Source organism: Solanum lycopersicum, chromosome 3 (genome assembly GCF_036512215.1).
Source record: "Solanum lycopersicum chromosome 3, SLM_r2.1".
Classification (NCBI taxonomy): Eukaryota; Viridiplantae; Streptophyta; class Magnoliopsida; order Solanales; family Solanaceae; genus Solanum; species Solanum lycopersicum.
The window spans coordinates 57,716,991-57,735,702 of record NC_090802.1 but is presented as its reverse complement, the minus strand read 5'-3'; the positions used below and the strand labels follow the sequence as shown (position 1 = coordinate 57,735,702).

The window sequence follows — 18,712 nt, the reverse complement described above, 5'->3', positions numbered from 1 at the left end:
TTAATTTAGTTTAATTAGTAGACCAATTTAGGGCCAAAGAAAGTTAATATTTATGTCTTGAGCTATAAGCAAATTTAATCTTAATGTGTTTAATATGCTTCTTACCTTAAACAATAATCAAGATACGTGTTGTAAGTTACATACTCACTCGTTTTCTAATTACTTATCCATTTTTTTTTAAATTTATTTCTAATTATTTGTCTATTTTGACAAATCAAGAAAAAGACAATTTATTTTTACCTATTATACCATCAATTAATTACTTGAAAAATGTAGAACTTCTTAAAAACTTAAATTTTTAATTCATTCACTTCATAATTAGTAGGGATAAAATGGTAAATTTATTATGTCAATATTAAGGAAAAATCTTTTTGGCCAGAATGATATTTTACTTGTGTTATTTTTATCTTCTTGAACATTTTTACCCTTTAACTTTAATACTTTTAAATTAAAAAGAAAAAAAGACCAATTTATTCTGAGTAAATTTTCTGATCATTTATTTAGCATTGCCCCATAATTAATTTATTAATAGATGTGTCAATTATTAAAAATGGATAAATAATTAGGGAATTAGTTTGTTAATCGTCAAGTGATCAAACTAGAATGTCTAATATACACACATACTACATTTGTGTTTAATTCATGCATGTACTAGGATTTATAGTTTGTATAAGTCATTAAATAGAATATGAAACATCAATATGATAAAATAATTTTATATATATATATATATATTCATTTTACTTGTATATTTATGTTTAATAGATTGTTAGTCATCAAATTAATCAAACTAATATTTATAATTTGTACATATATGAAATATTTACATGTATGCGATTATGCTTATATAATTTGTTAGTTATTAAAGTGGATAAACTAGATTGAATAAATCAATGCACATACATATAATGGGCATAATATATATATAGAGAGATTGGATCCTAAACTTGGCTTCAAATTTTAACTTTAACCTCCAGCTTTCATAATGCACAAACAGACATTTTAACTGTTCAACTTTTAAATAAATAAACACACGAGTCCTACTTGACACAATACACGTAGGACACCACGTAGGACAAAAAATGACATGTAGGACATGTATGTCTATTTGTTCAACTTTATACAAGTTTAAGTGTCTACTTGTGTACACCTAAAGTTGAAGGACATATATGTGATTCGAAACCAAGTTAAATGATACATTGATGTATTATGCCCATATAATGTAATGCATGAATATTATGCATGCACACAATAAGCTAATTATAATATTTATTTCATACATATATTTACGTTCATTTATTTTATTATATTGTATGCGCTCTCAAATGTTCATTATATAAATTAGTTAATCATTTAAAATATGCTATGTGTTATTATCCACATTAGGCTGATGCAAATCGAGGTAGCATCAAGAATTTTAGTATAGACTATCTTGAATATGGAAGTTTTCAATCACTCATCAAGAGCTCAAAGTGCTATGAAAGATACATTAAAAAAGAGATTTTAAAGTTCATAATATGCCCACATGAATTTACGAGATAAGTAATGACAAAACACAAATGTGATCAAGGACTTAATAATTTGATCATTTTTATAACTTCACTATTTTTGCAAGATTAGTACAAATAGTCTTTAATTAAGTCTTCATAGTAGGGTTAAATTAAGTTTGAAGATAGAGAAATACTCTTTCTGTGAATTTATAGAAGGATTTCCTAGTATACTCTTCAATGAATCTCTCTCGAATATTTTAAGCAATAATTTTCATATATATGTTTATTTTTCTTCCCTTCGTATTGAAATTGAATTAAACAATTAATGCATTTTAATTGTTAGATTATATTTTCTTTTCTTCTAAAGTCTATTCATCCTTAATTTTATTCCTTAATAATCACATCGTTGTCATCTTGTTTATTAATTTGATTGTGATTTAATTTATTGCTCTTACATGGAGAATCATATCATAGTATCAAGTCTCAACAAGCCATAAACCTCATGTTTGATTCAATTGAGAATGATATCCATAGTTAAAGATTTTAAAATATTCTATGTGGTTAATTTATGTATATAATGACATTAAGATTGCACGTAATTTTTCTTTTTGAATTTTTAATAAGAAATATTTGAAAGAACAATTTGTCAAATATCCAGATACTCAATTATACTAAATTATAGTTTAAATATATGAAATTTATTGATAAGTTTAAGAACTTTGATATATTAATGCTAAACATTTCTTTAACCGGACATTTTAAAGTTAAAACTGGAAAATTAGAATCCTTCAAGTTGTGTTTGTACAAAATCCGCCAATTTCTTTTAAGTACTAATAAATACTTAAAAATTAAAAGTTGATTTAATCAAATTTTATAATTAAACAAATATTTAAATATATATTTTCAGAATCCGATCTAAGAAAATAGTCAAACCCCATTTACATATAGCCCATTGGGCCAATATTTCTTAGGACAGTTCCAGAGTCCAAACTTTAGTAGAATCACATAAACACCACTGCCCAGATTTTCCCATTTCCATTTCCATTTCCATTTCCATCTTTGTTATACAAATTTCTTTCACATGTTAATCACAAAAAGGGGCATAAAGCATTAAAGCAACGGTAATCCTAACGATTCTTCCATTCCAAATACTGCAAGGTATATAACCCAATCTTTTACATCCTCAAGCAAGCTCAACTTGTTCAATTAACAATGGAATTCATACTGATTTTTCTAGATTGATGATGGATTCACACTCTCTGTCTCACTTTTTTTTGAAGTTTTAATAGCAGAGATAGCACTGTAATCAGTGGTCAGCGCTACATTTCTTCCTTTGAGAGTCATCTGCTTTGATGTGAAATGATGGTCAATTGTATTTGCAATGTTGATTTTGTTGATTTATGAGTAATGCCACAAAAAAATTTCTGCATAAACAGCATTGATTGTATATGACGGCAGTATTCTATCAAGTGCCAAGTGCACTTTACTTTTGTAGCAATGAAAATGACCTAGACAAGGTGTTTTTCTACAATGCTGCTTTAGATGTTCCAATCAGAGGTAAAAACGATAAGAAATGGGGGAAATTCAGAGCTAGGGTTACGGTTGGTCGGTGCGGCTCTAGGAAGAAAGTTAATCGCAGGTGGAGATTGTATGCTACTGACACTCGCGTTTTGGAAAGCGGCACGGTGGATAGAAGTAATGCTAATTCTCAGCTTCCCACAGTTCCCTCTATTGAAATCCCAGTCACTTGCTACCAGGTGCCGCTTCTAGTAGCATTATTTATAGTAAAATGACTTTGATTTCCTGCTTTATCTGTTTTGAAAATATTTGGAGAAAGCTATGCAAGTAGGATTTCTGTATTTGTACAAAAGAGCTAGTGTTGACATTTCTGTAGCACTTCGTAGCGATATGCTCTCAAATTAATTGCTCCACTGATATCTAAGTTCAAGATTTCCAAAGTCATTGTGCAATTTGCATAATGATAGAAACAAATGGAAGCTGTACTAGTCATATGCTTGTACTAATTGATAGAAGATACCTGGTGCAAATAGACTGTAGTTCAATTACTTACATCTCAGAGAAACAAAATGGATGCCTAAATGAATGGGTCAGAAAACTAGAACTGTTGTTTTGGTTCTTGGAAAGTTCACCATTTTCCTTTTATGTTTTTGCATGCACGTATGGGATAACTTGTGTGGTTCTATATCATTTGACTTTTGGTTTCCATTTTCTGGGAAAACTAGTACTTTATACTGCGGAAACACCTTACATGACCAATGATAGAATTTCTTACAACATATGATACACTCGCAAATGTTTAGGGTTAGTGAATGAAATAATTTAAGTAACAAATATATGTAGCTTACTCTGGAAGCTAGATTAAAATAAATTGATAAGAAAATCACTGTCTCATTTAATTAAATAACTTCCTGACATTACCATTTTTAACTCAACTGTACTAGTAATGCTTAAATTGTTGGAATAATTTCTCATGGATAGCTGTCAAGTTATGCATTTGAAATTCATGAGTTTCAGAACTGTCACACAATGAAATCTTTGAGAAATGAATCCAGCTAACTTGCTGTGAAACATCATGCTGCATGCTTGCTGTGCACACTTGTGTTAATGGTAAAAAAGATGGAGCCATGCAGTTATTATTGTTAGTGACAAAAAAGGGTGGTTTTGTTGATTTATTCCAACAAATATGCTAATCTTTATTGTGTAGTGATTATATAATTTTTTGCAACTTGTTTCTGCTAACATTCCCTTGCAAGTTTAGCCCCTATAAGAAGAATGGAATTGAAGTTAGACTAGACGTGATTGCAATATCTACGTCCAAATGCCAGTGGTCCATAAGTTCCCCAATGTGATGATTGATGGTGATCAATGGTGTTGAAATGAGAGTAGGTTGAACCACATGGAGAAGAAGCTGTCTCGAATATCTATAGTTTCTGAAAATGTATGCGGATTTAGTGGCGAACAAAATACTTTCTTTTGATGACCTAGCGGAGAACAAGATACTATATAAAGAAAAGGATCTACATAAGCGATAACAACTAATTGGCTAAGGTTTAGTAGTTGTTGATCCACATACATACATTAGGTAAGGTGCTTGTCATTAGTCTGTTTAGTTTGGTTAGAGATTTGTATATTAGTGAGGAAATAAACATGAGATTTTGAGAATCTCTAGTTTAAGAAAACCGTTTTGTCATAAATGACAAGTTATCAGACATCGGAAAGAAACACAATCAATGGATTTCTTCGGGACATTTCCCACTGAGCTATTTATATGAATCATCAATTTTCCTTTCATTGAGTTCCTCCCTAATTTTTTCTCCATTTGATGATTATGGCGAAGGCTTCGTATCTATCAATTCAATCAAATAGAGCAGAATGGATGTAGAAACTTAATATCTAACTGTAACTAGTTTGGAGTTGAAGCATAGTTGTTATATATTGAGCCATGCTTTCATTAGTATGGTGACCCCAAACATCCATTCTGAATCGTAATTATCAGTTATAAATCTTAGTGCCCCTTTTAAAAAATAGAAAAATTAAAATAGTACATTTTCTTTATAAAAGAATTAGTACCCCCTTTGTCCCATTGTGGCATCTTTCTGTACTTGTAAATGTAACTTTAGACTTACCATTATACCCTTAATGAGGTGAGCTTGTTTTAAACCACAAGTTCCAAAAATCTTTTTTCTTAAATTCTATGCCCAGTCAAACACTGCCATGTAAATTGGACGGAGGAGGTATGTCATTTTGGTTTAACATTTAAAACTTAGTGGCCATGTGTTAAAAAAAGGGTTTATAATATCCAGATACTACATAAATGCATTGAAGAAGGGGTTTGAATATAGGTCAACTATATAGAGTAAGTATATTTCATTATTACCTGTCTCTGTTCTACACATTCCATATTCCATACTTCGCATGCAGGAAGCCTTCTAAAAAAAAGTTCTAAGTTTCGTGAAGGAAAAAATGAGGCCGTATACAATACAAAGTATAGGATAAACAATGCAAACAATATGGATATACTGTACCTATGGACTATTTATGTCAGTGAGAGGAGAGCATGGATCCTTTTTATAGTTATTTGCACCTTCTTGGATGCTACATTATAGATAAACAATCTCTTCTCTTTTTATTTACTTTTTATGTGCTTTTCCTTACTGGGCCAGTGCTTTCAAGTGGGAATATAATTGTTGTGTACTAAGTCTAGCAAAATTGATTTGATGTCCAAGAAAGTGGTACTAAAGCTAGAGGTAAGGGGAGGAAGGACATTTCTATTTCCAAGAAATGATCCTCAATTTTGTATTAACTTGCAGATCATCGGTGTCTCAGACCGAGCTGAGAAGGATGAAATTGTCAAGTCGGTAATGCATCTCAAGAATGCTGAGATTGAAGATGGATACACCATGGATGCTGTTGTTTCTCGCCAGGTGGTAGCTGCAGTCCTACATATTCATCTTTCTTATAGAGGTTATCCTGTATTCTCATGCTTGGCTACATGTTTTCAGAATCTTTTAATGGATGTGAGGGATAAGCTTTTGTTTGAGCCAGAATATGCCGGAAATATAAAAGAAAGGGTTCCACCAAGGTCTTCTCTTAGAATACCATGGGCTTGGTTATCTAGTGCTCTTTGTCTTCTTCAAGAGGTAAGATACAATACACTATTGAGCAAGCGGATTACTTTCATTGCAAGTTTGTGCGAAAATGATTATTTAAAATGTTAACATTATTCATTCAGGTCGGGGAAGAGAAGCTTGTGCTAAATATTGGACAGAAAGCTCTTCAACATCCAGATTCTAAGCCTTATGTTCATGATATTCTTTTGTCCATGGCACTTGCTGAGGTTAGGCAAAGAGAGAAAATATCATAACTCTATGCTGTCTTTTTCTTGGGATCTGTGTTATGCTTGGGTTTCTTATTCTAGGTGCTTTCTTGAAGTGTGCAATTGCAAAAGTTGGATTTGAGAAGAACAGAATTTCACAAGGATTTGAAGCTCTTGCTCGTGCTCAATGTCTTTTAAGGAGCAAAGTTTCTCTTGGGAAGATGACATTATTATCTCAGGTTAGCTTGTCTTAGTTCTGCTGTCTTATATCCAGATTTTGTGAAGGCGAAATTTGTATTTTTTCTTCATCTTATTTTTCATTTTACATGTAAGTGCCGTAGTTTAGATATTTAAGGGCTAAGGCTTTGCTATGTGAATGTGCATCAATTTTTTTGCATCCATCTCATCATCAGTAGATTTCTTTATCATTATAATAGCAATTGCAGTAGACTAAAAACCTAGCTTGAGTTAAATATAGAAGATTCTCTCTGTAAAAATGTGTAGCTATGATGTTATGTCTATAGTTGGAGACTTGGAAGTTTTGTTGGTGTTTTCAGTCTCTGCAACATTTAGTGCAAATACTTCTCTGATGTGCTGTTTCTTATTTCTCATTGGGATTATATTTTACCTTGCGCTTAGATAGAAGAATCGTTGGAAGAGCTCGCTCCTGCCTGCACCTTGGAGTTATTAGGCCTGCCTCGTACACCTGAAAATGCTGAGCGGAGGTTAGGAGCCATTGCAGCATTACGTGAATTGCTCAGACAGGGCCTTGACGTAGAAGCTTCCTGCCAAGTTCAGGATTGGCAATGCTTCTTAAATCAAGCTCTTAATAAGCTTATGGCTTCGGAGATTGTTGAACTCCTTCAGTGGGATAATTTGGCTGTCACAAGGAAGAACAAAAAGTCCATTGAGTCACAAAACCAAAGAGTTGTAATTGATTTCAACTGTTTCTACGTGGTTTTATTAGCTCATATTGCCCTAGGATTTTCCAGCAAGCAGATTGATCTGGTAATTACGACGTTGGTCTATTCTTTGTTCTTTGATTTTCACTTGCTGAAGTTGACCGCAATAAAGTGTTTTGACTCTATTAAGATATAAGGTTAAATTGCATCAACTCTCTGTGTGTAACGCAATTCCAATATCTTGCTAGATGTTTTACCTGAAAATGCCAGGATTCCGGATGCAGTAACATGTTGACAAAAAAATTCAATTGTTTATTGCAGATTAACAAATCCAAAATAATTTGTGAGTGTTTGATCGCTTCAGAAGGAGTTGATTTGAAATTTGAGGAAGCTTTCTTGTTGTTCCTTCTTGGGCAGGTGAATCTGTAATTTCCTCTTTCACTGGCTATGTATTTCCTTTCCCTTCAGTGTTTATTGAGAAAAGTAAATTTTGTTAATACAGGGTGATGAAGCTGCAGCTACTGAAAAGCTTCGGCAGCTTGAGCTGAACTCAGATACAGCTTCACGTAATTTAGCATCGGTCAAAGAAACGAAAGATGTTTCAACTGTATCAAAACCACTGGTATGTATTTACATGCTGTTAATCAGTCTCTGAAACTATGTGGTTCATATAGGCTGGTTTCCTGGTTTCTCCCTCTGCATTTATTTCATTTTATATTCTTTAGGGGTCATTACTTTTTTCTCTTTTAAAAATATAAATGCACTTCTCCGTGACCCTAACTCCTCAGCACCAATTTATAGTTGTTGACATGTTGCTCTTTTGCAGAGTCCACCTTTTTGTAAACAAAATTAGGATTTTCTGACCATAGATAATGATATAAGCAAAACTTGTTTCTATTTTTTTATCCAAGGGTGATGTTTCTATCTGGGATAAGTCTTTTGTTGAGTTGAAGTCAAATGTTTCTCATCATAACATCTTGTGGCTTTCCAGGAGACCTGGTTGAAGGATGCTGTGCTTGGCTTGTTCCCTGATACGAGGGATTGTTCTCCGTCATTAGTGAGTCATGTTATGAAATGTTTTGATTCAAAAAGTACCTCATTGTAGAGAGCTAAACTAACTCTAAAGATTTGCAACAGGTAAACTTCTTTCGCGGCGAGAAACGACCTTTCGTGAGCAAGGGAAATAAAAGAGGTCTGCAGACTGCATCTCAAATTAGTCATAGGCCACTTGCACCTGCTATTACACGGGACCAAAGAGCTACAGATGAACCACTTCCGTATGGTGATACTTCACGGCATCTCGGGTCAGCTGTAAAGCAGTTAGCTCCACCTAATTTACAAGCTCAATTGACCGTGGATAAGGTCAATGTGGGCAATGCTTCTGGGATGCCATCTGTTCAGTTGAAAAGAAATTTGGGTGCTGGACGTAAGGTTTGGGAAATTTGGTTGGGCCTGAATAGCATAGTTGAGAAGATAATTTTTGTTGTGTCAGTTGGATGCGTCATCTTTGTTTCCTTCAAGCTAATGAACATGCAGTTGTGGAGAATGAAAAATGGATCTGGTTGGTGGCTAAATACGCCAAGGACGACAAGCTCCCATTCCTGGAAAACGGATTTTCCTCAAGATCCTAGTTATAGGCAGCCAAGCAATAGGAGAAGTGGCATCACTGAGAAGTTGAAGAAGTTGTTTCCAAAGTTCACAATGCAGATAGACTCACAAGCTTCTGGTCTCCAAAATTCTTTCTTTGCTGCTGGTCTATCACCTTCTGCAACAGCAGCTTACAAGACACCAATGCCTATAGAAGAAGCTGAGACCCTTATTAAGAAATGGCAAACCATTAAGGCAGAAGCACTAGGGCCTGACCATAATATTGATGGTCTCTTTGATGTTCTTGATGAGCCGATGCTTGTTCAGGTTAGCTGCATTGCTTATAAATGCGTGATGTGCCTATAGGTATTGCTGGAAATTGTGGTGTTCAACATCAATTATTTACCAACATATATGCATTATAAACCCCATTTGCATGCCATAAGATTACATGTTCACTTGTAGCACCAATGATACTTGGACTTAAAAAAAAAAGTTAAAATATTGAATTTCAGGTTGTCAAACATGATTTTCTTATCATATGAGCTCACATTGAGATAGTTGGCTTAAGTACCCTCCACCTCCAACACCAATGAGCAAAATAGAGGGGGGAGGGGGGGGGGGGGGGGAGTTCCCTGGGAGGGTTAATATGTTGGTTTTGTGAAATTCACCGAGCAGATTGGTTTTATGTATCTGCAAATCTGTTATGATGGACTAGTGAAGTAAGTCTTATTTCCTAATATGTTGTGATTCTGGAGAAAGGTTGGACCTCATTGAGTCCACTGAATGTCAAAAACTCAAAACCTATGTTTTCCCCCACAAAAGTGTCTTTCTGACCCCTGTTCTTTCTAATTGTACAACAGTGGCAAGCCTTGTCTGAAGCAGCAAAAACCAGGTCGTGTTTCTGGAGATTTGTTTTGCTCCAACTTTCAGTTTTACGAGCAGAGATTTTGACCGATGGGATTGGTCAGGAGATGGCAGAAATAGAGGCAATCCTGGAGGAAGCAGCTGAACTTGTGGATGAATCACAGCTTAAGAACCCAAATTATTACAGGTAATCAGAAATTGTTGGAAGTTGCTCTTGTATGTCAGTTTGACTCTGTGTATGTGTGTGTGTGTGTGTGGGGGGGGGGGGGTAATTGCAGGATGAGTGTATTCAGGTTAGTCGAGGGTGGAGTGCAGACGCTGGTTGAGCTTTTAGATTTCTTTTCCATTTGGTTGTTCTGTTAGTGTAATGTAAGGACTAGTCGGTTCATCTCTAAGAAGTTGAGGTTTTGAAGCATGTCCATTGAAAGAAGGCAAGGACTAAATTCGCTGTTAAGTTGTAATTTGAAGCTAGCTACACATTATAGTACCACTAAAAAATAAATCATAATAGTGTGTACAATTAATATCTAGATGTGTCAGGTGCTGAATGTATTTGTTCTTTTCACATATAATGAACTAGAGTGCTTTATGGGGTGAGATTGGGCCATAGCTTCGTAGTGGTATATTCAGCTTTTCGTGCAAATCTGTTCAGTAACTTGAGGATTTGTTACTCACTTTATTTGCCTGTTATATGTTTATCCATTTCTAATATAGCATTTTGTAACAAGCTGTTTTAGCATCATTTCCTTAAATTATTCCTCCATGAATTAAGTGTTCCACCTCTCTACCTGAGAATGAATCCATGCTTGTTTTCATGTAAAACACTAAAAGTTCCCTGGTGATCATCTTGCAGCACTTACAAAATTCGGTATGTTCTGAAGAGGCAAGATGGTGGTGCTTGGAGGTTTAGTGAAGGACATATTCTAACAGAGTCATGACTTCTAGCATAGTGAGAGTAGAATTCTCAGTATATAAACCACAGCTTACCTGTATATGAGATATTCAAGCTGGCATTGAGTGCAGTTCAAGGAGATAGTGGTCTGTTCTGTTTCGTTTACCTTCCTATTTAAAATAATGCCTTTTTTTCTATCCTTGTCAATTTCTGGCATCATTAGTTGGTGTATTCTTTTTTTTTTTTTTTATCTTTAAATGCTGAAGTGAGTGGATAGTCTATTGTAGCGAGGTAAATTAGATTATGAAAGTAAAATCTAATTTGTTAAACTGATTTCCGATGAAATTTGTTGGCAGTATCCAATACCTTTGTGATTGTGTTACTTGTTAAGTGAATTTGAGTAGACATCAGTGTGTTCATACTCGAGTATCATTTCTACTTTCTGTATTGAACTTTTGGAATTGGTATAAAATGTACTGCTCCAGAGTTTTCTGGTAGACTTTCGAGACTTAACCCACCTTGACTTCAATGACCGGAAAAATAACGTGGAAACTCAAACATTGTGTGGTCCCTAATCTGCACAAGTTACGACTTATGAATTATGATGGCCTACTTTGGTAGTCCTCCACACCATTGCTAGTTTGCTCATCACAGGCCACCTAAATGTAGAGTGCTTGTGGAAGTAATATCTTTGGATAAAAGCTTTTTTTTGGCATTACATGTTTTATTTGAATAAGAAAAAGCACATTCAAGATTTTACACGTAATAACAAAAACATTTGCAAAATGGTCCATTACGTAATTACTTCGGTTTTTGCTTTTTATTTATTGCAGGAAAGAAACACTATGTTTGCATAATTCGATTCTACTGTTTCTGTATAGGGGAAATTGATCAGCAAAGAGAAAAATCTTGGGCTCACCCCTATTAGATTAATGATCCATCATTGAGTTCATTTACGCCCTTACATTAGACATCTACATGTAAAATTTTACTGCATTTGACAATGAGATAGCGAATTGACAGTGCCTTTGGATAAAATTTACTTTGAATTAAGAACATGTTTAAGATCGTCACAAAGAGAATATTGGACAAAAGCTCATCATCAGCCCCATATTATACTGGTTGGAGTTTTGAGTTGTGTTTGCCAAATGACAATGATTTTGCGCCCTAATCATCCGTTGCAAAAGTAAGGGAAAAATATATATGAGAAATTACCGCTTTACGAGTCATGTAAGGCAAGAGTAGTCTATGTTGTTTAAGTATTTTCGCTTTACCTATCTTCTTAAATCATTCCCAAATCCTTCTGTATTGAATATCCACTTAAAAGCATTTTAGATAACCAAAGTGCATGCATAAAATGTTACTAGTTCCTTTTTCAATTGCGGATAATATTCATATTATTCATCGAATAGCTTATTGTAATAGTAAATATTTTATTTAACACTGATTCTAACATGTCAATATCCACTGTGACTTTCTCGATTGTCACTCCTAAGTAGGTTCATAATTAGTAAATGAGCAAATTCCCTGTGAGTTTAATCTGGATTGGGTCTCAAAATTGGGCCTAACGAGAAGAGCCCATTGAGTAAATACCTCCTTGTAGTCCTCCCTTTTATGTAATTTTTTCCACGTTTTGTCGATTGGTCAGACTCGACACTTGCTCTGAGGATCCTTCCATGATTCATAGAGTACTATCACTGGCGTTTCAGTAGGGTTTGTGTTTTGATCCATCGCTCATAAATGTAACAAAGATCCAAAACTCGGCAAATTCGAATCGAAAATTCGCATTCTGTTCATCAATTGAGCTGAATTAGTAGTAGATCTAATCTCTCGCAGAAATGGAGAAAGCAACGGATCTGCTTTCCTCATCGCAGTCATTCTTCTCACTCAAATCTCTAAAGCTGAAGACGAAGCAACAGGAGCTTCTCCTTCGAATTTCGATCCTCGGACTCGTCTACATTCTCGCATTTATCACTCGCCTCTTCAGTGTGCTCAGATATGAGAGCATGATCCATGAATTCGATCCGTATTTCAATTACAGGACGACCTTGTATTTGACTCAGAAAGGTTTTTACGAGTTCTGGAACTGGTTCGACTCCGAGAGTTGGTATCCACTTGGAAGGATCATTGGTGGTACGCTTTATCCTGGACTTATGGTCACTGCTGCCTTTATCTACTGGATACTTAGATTCCTCAGGTATCGCTTTTGTTATTCTGCCTCTTTGTTTTCAAACCAAATTACTGCATAAGCTGAGGGAGGACTTAAAAGGTGTAATCTTTTTCTTTTTCTTTTTTTATAAAAAAACTGTAATATTTACGTACCAGAAAACTATCTAGAGAAATTTAGGAAACATCAAATGTAGAGACGAGTCACCGAGAAATAATTTTTTTGTTTGTTTGGAAGAGAGACATAGAGAGCAAGTTTAGTCATAAGAAAAAATTACTTACCTTTAAGTATTCTACTCTTTTTTTTTTTTGTCAATTTTGGGTAGTTTTAATTTCAGATGGTCTTCAATTCTCCGAGAACTAAAGAATATGATATTTTATTAGGTTTGCTGTCCATATCCGTGAGGTATGTGTGCTCACAGCACCATTCTTTGCTTCCAACACAACTCTTGTTGCTTACTTCTTTGGGAAAGAGTTATGGGATACGGGTGCTGGGCTTGTGGCTGCAGCATTGATTGCTATCTGTCCTGGTTACATCTCAAGGTCGGTGGCAGGATCATATGACAATGAGGGGGTTGCTATATTTGCACTGCTGCTTACTTTCTATTTATTTGTTAAGGCAGTGAAAACAGGTTCACTTGCTTGGTCTCTGGGCTCAGCATTAGGGTACTTCTACATGGTTTCAGCTTGGGGTGGTTATGTATTTATCATTAATCTTATTCCACTGTATGTGCTGGTACTCTTGGTTGTCGGAAGATATTCGATGAGGCTATATGTGGCTTACAACTGCATGTACATTTTAGGAATGTTGCTAGCAATGCAAATTCGTTTTGTGGGTTTTCAGCATGTACAGTCGGGAGAACATATGGCAGCAATGGGAGTATTTTTCTTGATGCAGGTATTCTTTTTGTCCCTTGTGTTATTTTAGTGGAAATAGATAAATAAAAATGACTGGTCTTTTAAACCATTTATGTAACTATGGACTAGTCATTCAAGTTTCTTGTGTAGTCCATAGTTTCAGGAGAATTGCAGAAATTTCCCTATCCCAATTTCTATGTTTTTTGGGGGTGGTTGATGGGAATGCATATCATTTTACTTTACTCCTTACCCCCGGAGGATTTCTGTTCCTTGTCTTGTAAATTTTTTCATCTCTACATTTGATATTTTTCCCATGAAAATCTAATCTGGAGTCTGGACGATGGATATTTGTTTCACATGACACTTTTACTCCTTCAGCCTGTTCTTTTATTCTTTGCTCGTGACTTACAATTGGTGTTAGGATTTTGCTGATGCTTTTAGAAGCTGTACAGCTTGTTCTCAATACTAAGTTTTGATCTTGTTGCAGGTGTTTTATTTCTTGGATTGGGTGAAACATCTACTGAATGATCAGAAGTTGTTTCAAGCTTTCTTAAGGATAACATTAACTTGTGCTATAAGTGTCGGTGTCATTGCTCTTGGAGTTGGGACTGCTTCTGGTTATATCTCTCCATGGACCGGTCGGTTTTACTCACTACTGGATCCAACTTACGCGAAAGACCATATTCCCATTATTGCTTCTGTTTCAGAGCATCAACCAACCGCATGGTCATCTTTCATGTTTGATTTTCATATATTGCTAATCCTTTTCCCTGCGGGTCTGTATTTCTGCTTCAAACGACTGTCAGATGCTACTATATTTATTGTGATGTATGGCCTCACCAGCATGTACTTTGCTGGGGTCATGGTTCGATTGATTCTTGTTGCTACACCTGCGGTATGCCTCATCAGTGCTATTGCTGTCTCGGCAACTATCAAGAATTTAAGTCTGTTGGTGAGGGCAAAAACAAAACCTACTCAAGCTGGCTCCGGCAAAGGAACAACTAGCACAAAGGCTTCCTCAAAGGTAGCATCACTGAATATGATTAGTTATTGTTTTTCCCTGATACTTCAAATTACACGATGATTCTATATCTTCTTAACAAGAAGCCAGTCGATGCAAACTTCTTACTGCTACTAATTTAAGTAGCTTAAAGACATATTAGCAGGAACCAAATCTTTGGTGTTAAATAGTTTAGGGTCATTTAATAAACACAATTTTGTTTGATGGTTTGTCTGAATGGACACGTCTGAAAGGATCCCCATAGAGAAGGGTAAAATTTGTTCTTCTTGTTTCTTCAACTTCATTCAAGTTTGAAATATGCTGCCTTCTCTGAAACATTAACACATTCTTTTCCCCCTTTTTATGCCATCTCTTAACTCAATTTCTCTTAAATGGTCTACATATGGTGTTTGGTTCTTTAACTTCCTTGTGTAATGTGTCTATGTTCCAAGATGTCTTAATATGTGCAAGCAACTAAATTGACACCTACTGACTATTAGGAGTTAATGTTCATGAATTTAGGAAACAGTAGCCAATTATTTTGATTTGCAGCTACTCTAGTTGTGTTGTTATCTGCTTCTATGCAAATCCCTTTTCGGGTTGGCTATTGTCTGATCCAATAATGTAGTGCAAAGAAGTGCAGCAAACTTTTATCCATGTATACTGAATACCAATTCTTTTGCAAAGTTAATAATTGCCCAAAAGGTAATATGATATAATTATGAAACCCTTCTCATTTTATATTTACTCATGAAGCAAGATGTGTTACCTTTAACCACCTAGTCATCCGAGCTGATTTGGTTGTTCTTGCTGTGAGATTCTCCTTATCTTTCTGCATTTTTTACTGTTAAGTTGTCAGTGCACTAATACGGATGATGGGATGGGGCTGAGTTCAAAATTTGTATATGCTACATTGAATTGTCTCTTTACTATAGTGTTATTAACGGCATGAAGATCTTTATTTCTGAAATAAATTTACATTGAATTGTGTACACCAAAAAGGTCATGTAAAATGATAAAACAGTAGAATTGAAGTTTCGATCAAGTGTGTTTTTGTTCTAGATACAAAAATAAAGTACTTCGGCTAAAGTATAAATGTAATGACATTTGATCTTTTTGCGTGCAATTAACTGTTTTAAGTACATGATATAACTTATCAACTCCTGCATTTTCTTTCAAATGAGGTGATGTGAACAAGAAATTTGCAACCATAATTGATCTTGGAACTAGTAGTAGTTGTGACCTATAACTAACTTGCTTTTGTAAATAATTATGACTAAAACAGGGTGCGCTTGATCAGTCTTTGCCCTACCAAAAGAATGGAGCAATTGCATTGCTTGTTGGTGCTTTCTATTTGCTGACTAGATATGCAATCCATTGCACATGGGTGACGTCAGAGGCATACTCATCTCCCTCCATTGTCCTAGCTGCCAGGGGTGCCCACGGGAATAGGGTTATCTTCGATGACTACCGTGAAGCATATTTTTGGCTGAGGCAAAACACTCCTCAGGATGCTAAGGTGATGTCTTGGTGGGATTATGGTTATCAGATCACTGCCATGGGAAACAGGACTGTGATTGTGGATAATAATACCTGGAACAACACACATATAGCTACAGTAGGAAGAGCAATGTCATCTTATGAGGATGAAGCATATGAAATAATGAGATCACTGGATGTGGATTATGTATTGGTTGTGTTTGGAGGTGTAACTGGGTATTCATCTGATGACATAAACAAGTAAGGAGTTTTTTTTTAAGAAGCATGGTTGCTAATATTTCACCTCATGTGCTGTATCTTATTTTCCTTAATATGTAATGTCAGGCCTACAGTGAAATTCTTTTCACCTTTTTTAGTTATTAGTTTTTCCGTGTAAGCATATAAAGATGTCTTATCAAAAAATATTTGTATACTAGTATGTTGATGAATATTTTTTTGTATAGGGTATAGGGTTTCATCTCCTCGTGTTCTTTCTTTAATGATGGTCTTATCTTGTGGCTTCATTCTAATTTAATTGTAATCATCCATTTCGTGCTAGATTCTTGTGGATGGTGAGGATAGGTGGCGGAGTTTTTCCCGTCATCAAAGAACCAGATTACCTTGTTAATGGCGAGTATCGTGTTGACAAAGGTGCTGCGCCTAAGATGTTGAACTGTCTGATGTGAGTTCCCCTTTACTCATGATTCATTGTGTATATTGATTCATCCTTGTCCAACAGTATTTTGGTCACTTGAGCGCAGCCTATTACATTTTGTTGTTACTTTCTAACATATTTTGGTTCCTGAAGTTTATTTTTTGTCTAAATTATGTTTGTCATAGTTCATATACTATTTAATCTCTTTCTTCCTTCTCATACACAGAGATTGATTTTATACAACTGATGTTTCATGATTAGGTACAAGCTATCTTATTATCGCTTTGGTGAGCTGACAACAGAATATGGCCAGCCTCCTGGGTAAGTTACTTACCTCACTATTCCTCATGATCATCAGAGGCATCATTGTGCTTTCTGGTTTTGTGGTGGATCTTTTAGAGCATTATTGATATCATACATATTTCCACTTAGAATTATTAAGTCGCCCCCAAGGCCTAGCTCGAGTGGCAAAAGGTGGAGGATTTGTGGCTTAGGTTGCAGGTTCAAGCCCCACACCACGCAAAGCGAAGCCCAATTTTAAGTGGAGAAGGGTAGAGGGGCGTTTCCATTATCCACCGAGTTTAGAAGGCTGTGATTGGTCCAAAGGGCGGGTCAGAGACGGATTTCTCGGTTATCAAAAAAAAAAATTGGAATTATTAAGCCCCCTTTTTGCGCTTTTGGGAACAAGTGGTAGGGTGGGAGTTGGCGAAAGATAATCATAGGATAAATGAGGTTACCAAATTGTTGATTCCTAACATTCTGACAATGGTTAACATGAAGTTACAAATTCTGCTGTTTCCACAGAGATTCTTATTTGTTTTGTAGGGTTTTGTTTTGTTAGATCTGATCTGGGTTTGGGTTTTTCTAAAAAAAACTCTGCACATTAGGATTTGCTTTATGAAAATTAGAGTTTTAGAAAAAAAGATGTGGAAAAATATCATTTGAAGCTTGAAAACACTTCAGACATTTTTGTATGTGTGCAAATACAATTATCAGAATGACATGTTGATTTTGTACTGAGGACATCCCTTTTTGTGTCTTTTAGAGATCAAATTGGTTTCCAGGAAACAACAGAAACGTTTTAATTTTTTAGTACTAATCCAACTTGTTTTGAAACTTTTGTGGGTTTATGGCTTATTTGAAGAGACATTATTACTGGAATACTAATGCCTTCCCCAATGTCTGTTTATGCTCCAGATATGATAGAGCCAGGGGAGTTGAAATAGGAAACAAGGACATCAAACTTGAATACTTGGAAGAGGCGTTCACGACTTCTAATTGGATAGTCAGAATTTATAAAGTCAAACCACCCAAGAACAGGTGGTAGTAATAAACAGGATTCTTCTCCATCTCTGCGGCTGTAATGAGGATTCAATTTTTGAAAGCATTAGATAGATGATATAGATTACTGCTTTCTTTATTATCTTTTAATCGAGGGTGAAGTTTATGGCTCCAGTTGCCTGGGATGTTCTTTTGTAGTATGACTCTCTCACTAATATGACCAGTGTAATATTTAATAGCATAGTTTGTCTGAAATATTTCTTGGTTAGGAGGAGTTTGAGAATAGTATGACAGTAATTCATCCGTTTGGTTTATCACAGTGAGATCTAAAACTTACTCTACGACTACCTAGTTTGGTCTTTACTCCAAAGTTGAGTGGAAACAGATCAAAGATAAAAAAATACTTTGCTGGTTTGGCTGTTAAATAGTTGTTATTATACATATATAGCACTAGACAAGACATCAACGTAAGAAAATAACGGGACAACCAAATAACTTGTACAAAACTTGTGTCTATATTTTTGCGTTAATACTAAATAGTACGCCTTCATCGTCTTGTACTTTATTCAACCACAACTGTCGTTTGTTTGGCAACACAATGGATATTTGCAACAACCATTTGATTCTGACATTCTTAACGTTGACATTGATTTAATTCTATTACTTATAATTCCATTAGGTGGATTCAATATTACGTA

The 18,712-nt window shown here is 35.1% G+C and overlaps 2 protein-coding genes across 3 annotated transcripts; both read left to right on the top strand.

Annotated features, from left to right (window-relative positions):
- Nucleotides 1–2,441: 2,441 nt before the first annotated feature.
- LOC101259620 (plastid division protein CDP1, chloroplastic) lies at nt 2,442–10,980 on the top strand. 2 transcript variants are annotated; one of them, XM_004235355.5, is made up of 12 exons: nt 2,442–3,247; nt 5,822–5,935; nt 6,014–6,151; nt 6,244–6,348; nt 6,444–6,566; nt 6,967–7,335; nt 7,551–7,646; nt 7,732–7,851; nt 8,221–8,286; nt 8,367–9,143; nt 9,680–9,870; nt 10,537–10,980. In XM_004235355.5, the coding sequence occupies exons 1-12, from the start codon at nt 2,939–2,941 to the stop codon at nt 10,619–10,621; spliced, it is 2,493 nt and encodes an 830-aa protein (XP_004235403.1). In that variant the 5' UTR covers nt 2,442–2,938; the 3' UTR covers nt 10,622–10,980. The 2 variants fall into 2 exon arrangements, with proteins under 2 accessions (XP_004235403.1, XP_019068547.1); XM_019213002.3 differs by having other exon boundaries at nt 2,541–2,648.
- Nucleotides 10,981–11,960: 980 nt separating this feature from the next.
- LOC101259924 (dolichyl-diphosphooligosaccharide--protein glycosyltransferase subunit STT3B) lies at nt 11,961–18,269 on the top strand. Its single transcript, XM_004235356.5, has 7 exons — nt 11,961–12,772; nt 13,126–13,639; nt 14,087–14,623; nt 15,885–16,339; nt 16,638–16,760; nt 16,995–17,054; nt 17,931–18,269. Exons 1-7 carry the CDS (start codon nt 12,414–12,416, stop codon nt 18,058–18,060), a joined length of 2,178 nt encoding a protein of 725 aa, XP_004235404.1. The 5' UTR covers nt 11,961–12,413; the 3' UTR covers nt 18,061–18,269.
- Nucleotides 18,270–18,712: the final 443 nt, after the last annotated feature.

Coding starts and splice junctions, on each gene's coding strand:
- LOC101259620 (XM_004235355.5), top strand. CDS start 2,939: ATGACGGCAGTATTCTATCAAGTGCCAAGTGCACTTTACTTTTGTAGC. Junction 6,152..6,243: donor CTCTTTGTCTTCTTCAAGAG/GTAAGATACAAT, acceptor TTATTCATTCAG/GTCGGGGAAGAGAAGCTTGT. Junction 6,567..6,966: donor AGATGACATTATTATCTCAG/GTTAGCTTGTCT, acceptor CCTTGCGCTTAG/ATAGAAGAATCGTTGGAAGA.
- LOC101259924 (XM_004235356.5), top strand. CDS start 12,414: ATGGAGAAAGCAACGGATCTGCTTTCCTCATCGCAGTCATTCTTCTCA. Junction 12,773..13,125: donor TGGATACTTAGATTCCTCAG/GTATCGCTTTTG, acceptor ATATTTTATTAG/GTTTGCTGTCCATATCCGTG. Junction 17,055..17,930: donor GAATATGGCCAGCCTCCTGG/GTAAGTTACTTA, acceptor TTTATGCTCCAG/ATATGATAGAGCCAGGGGAG.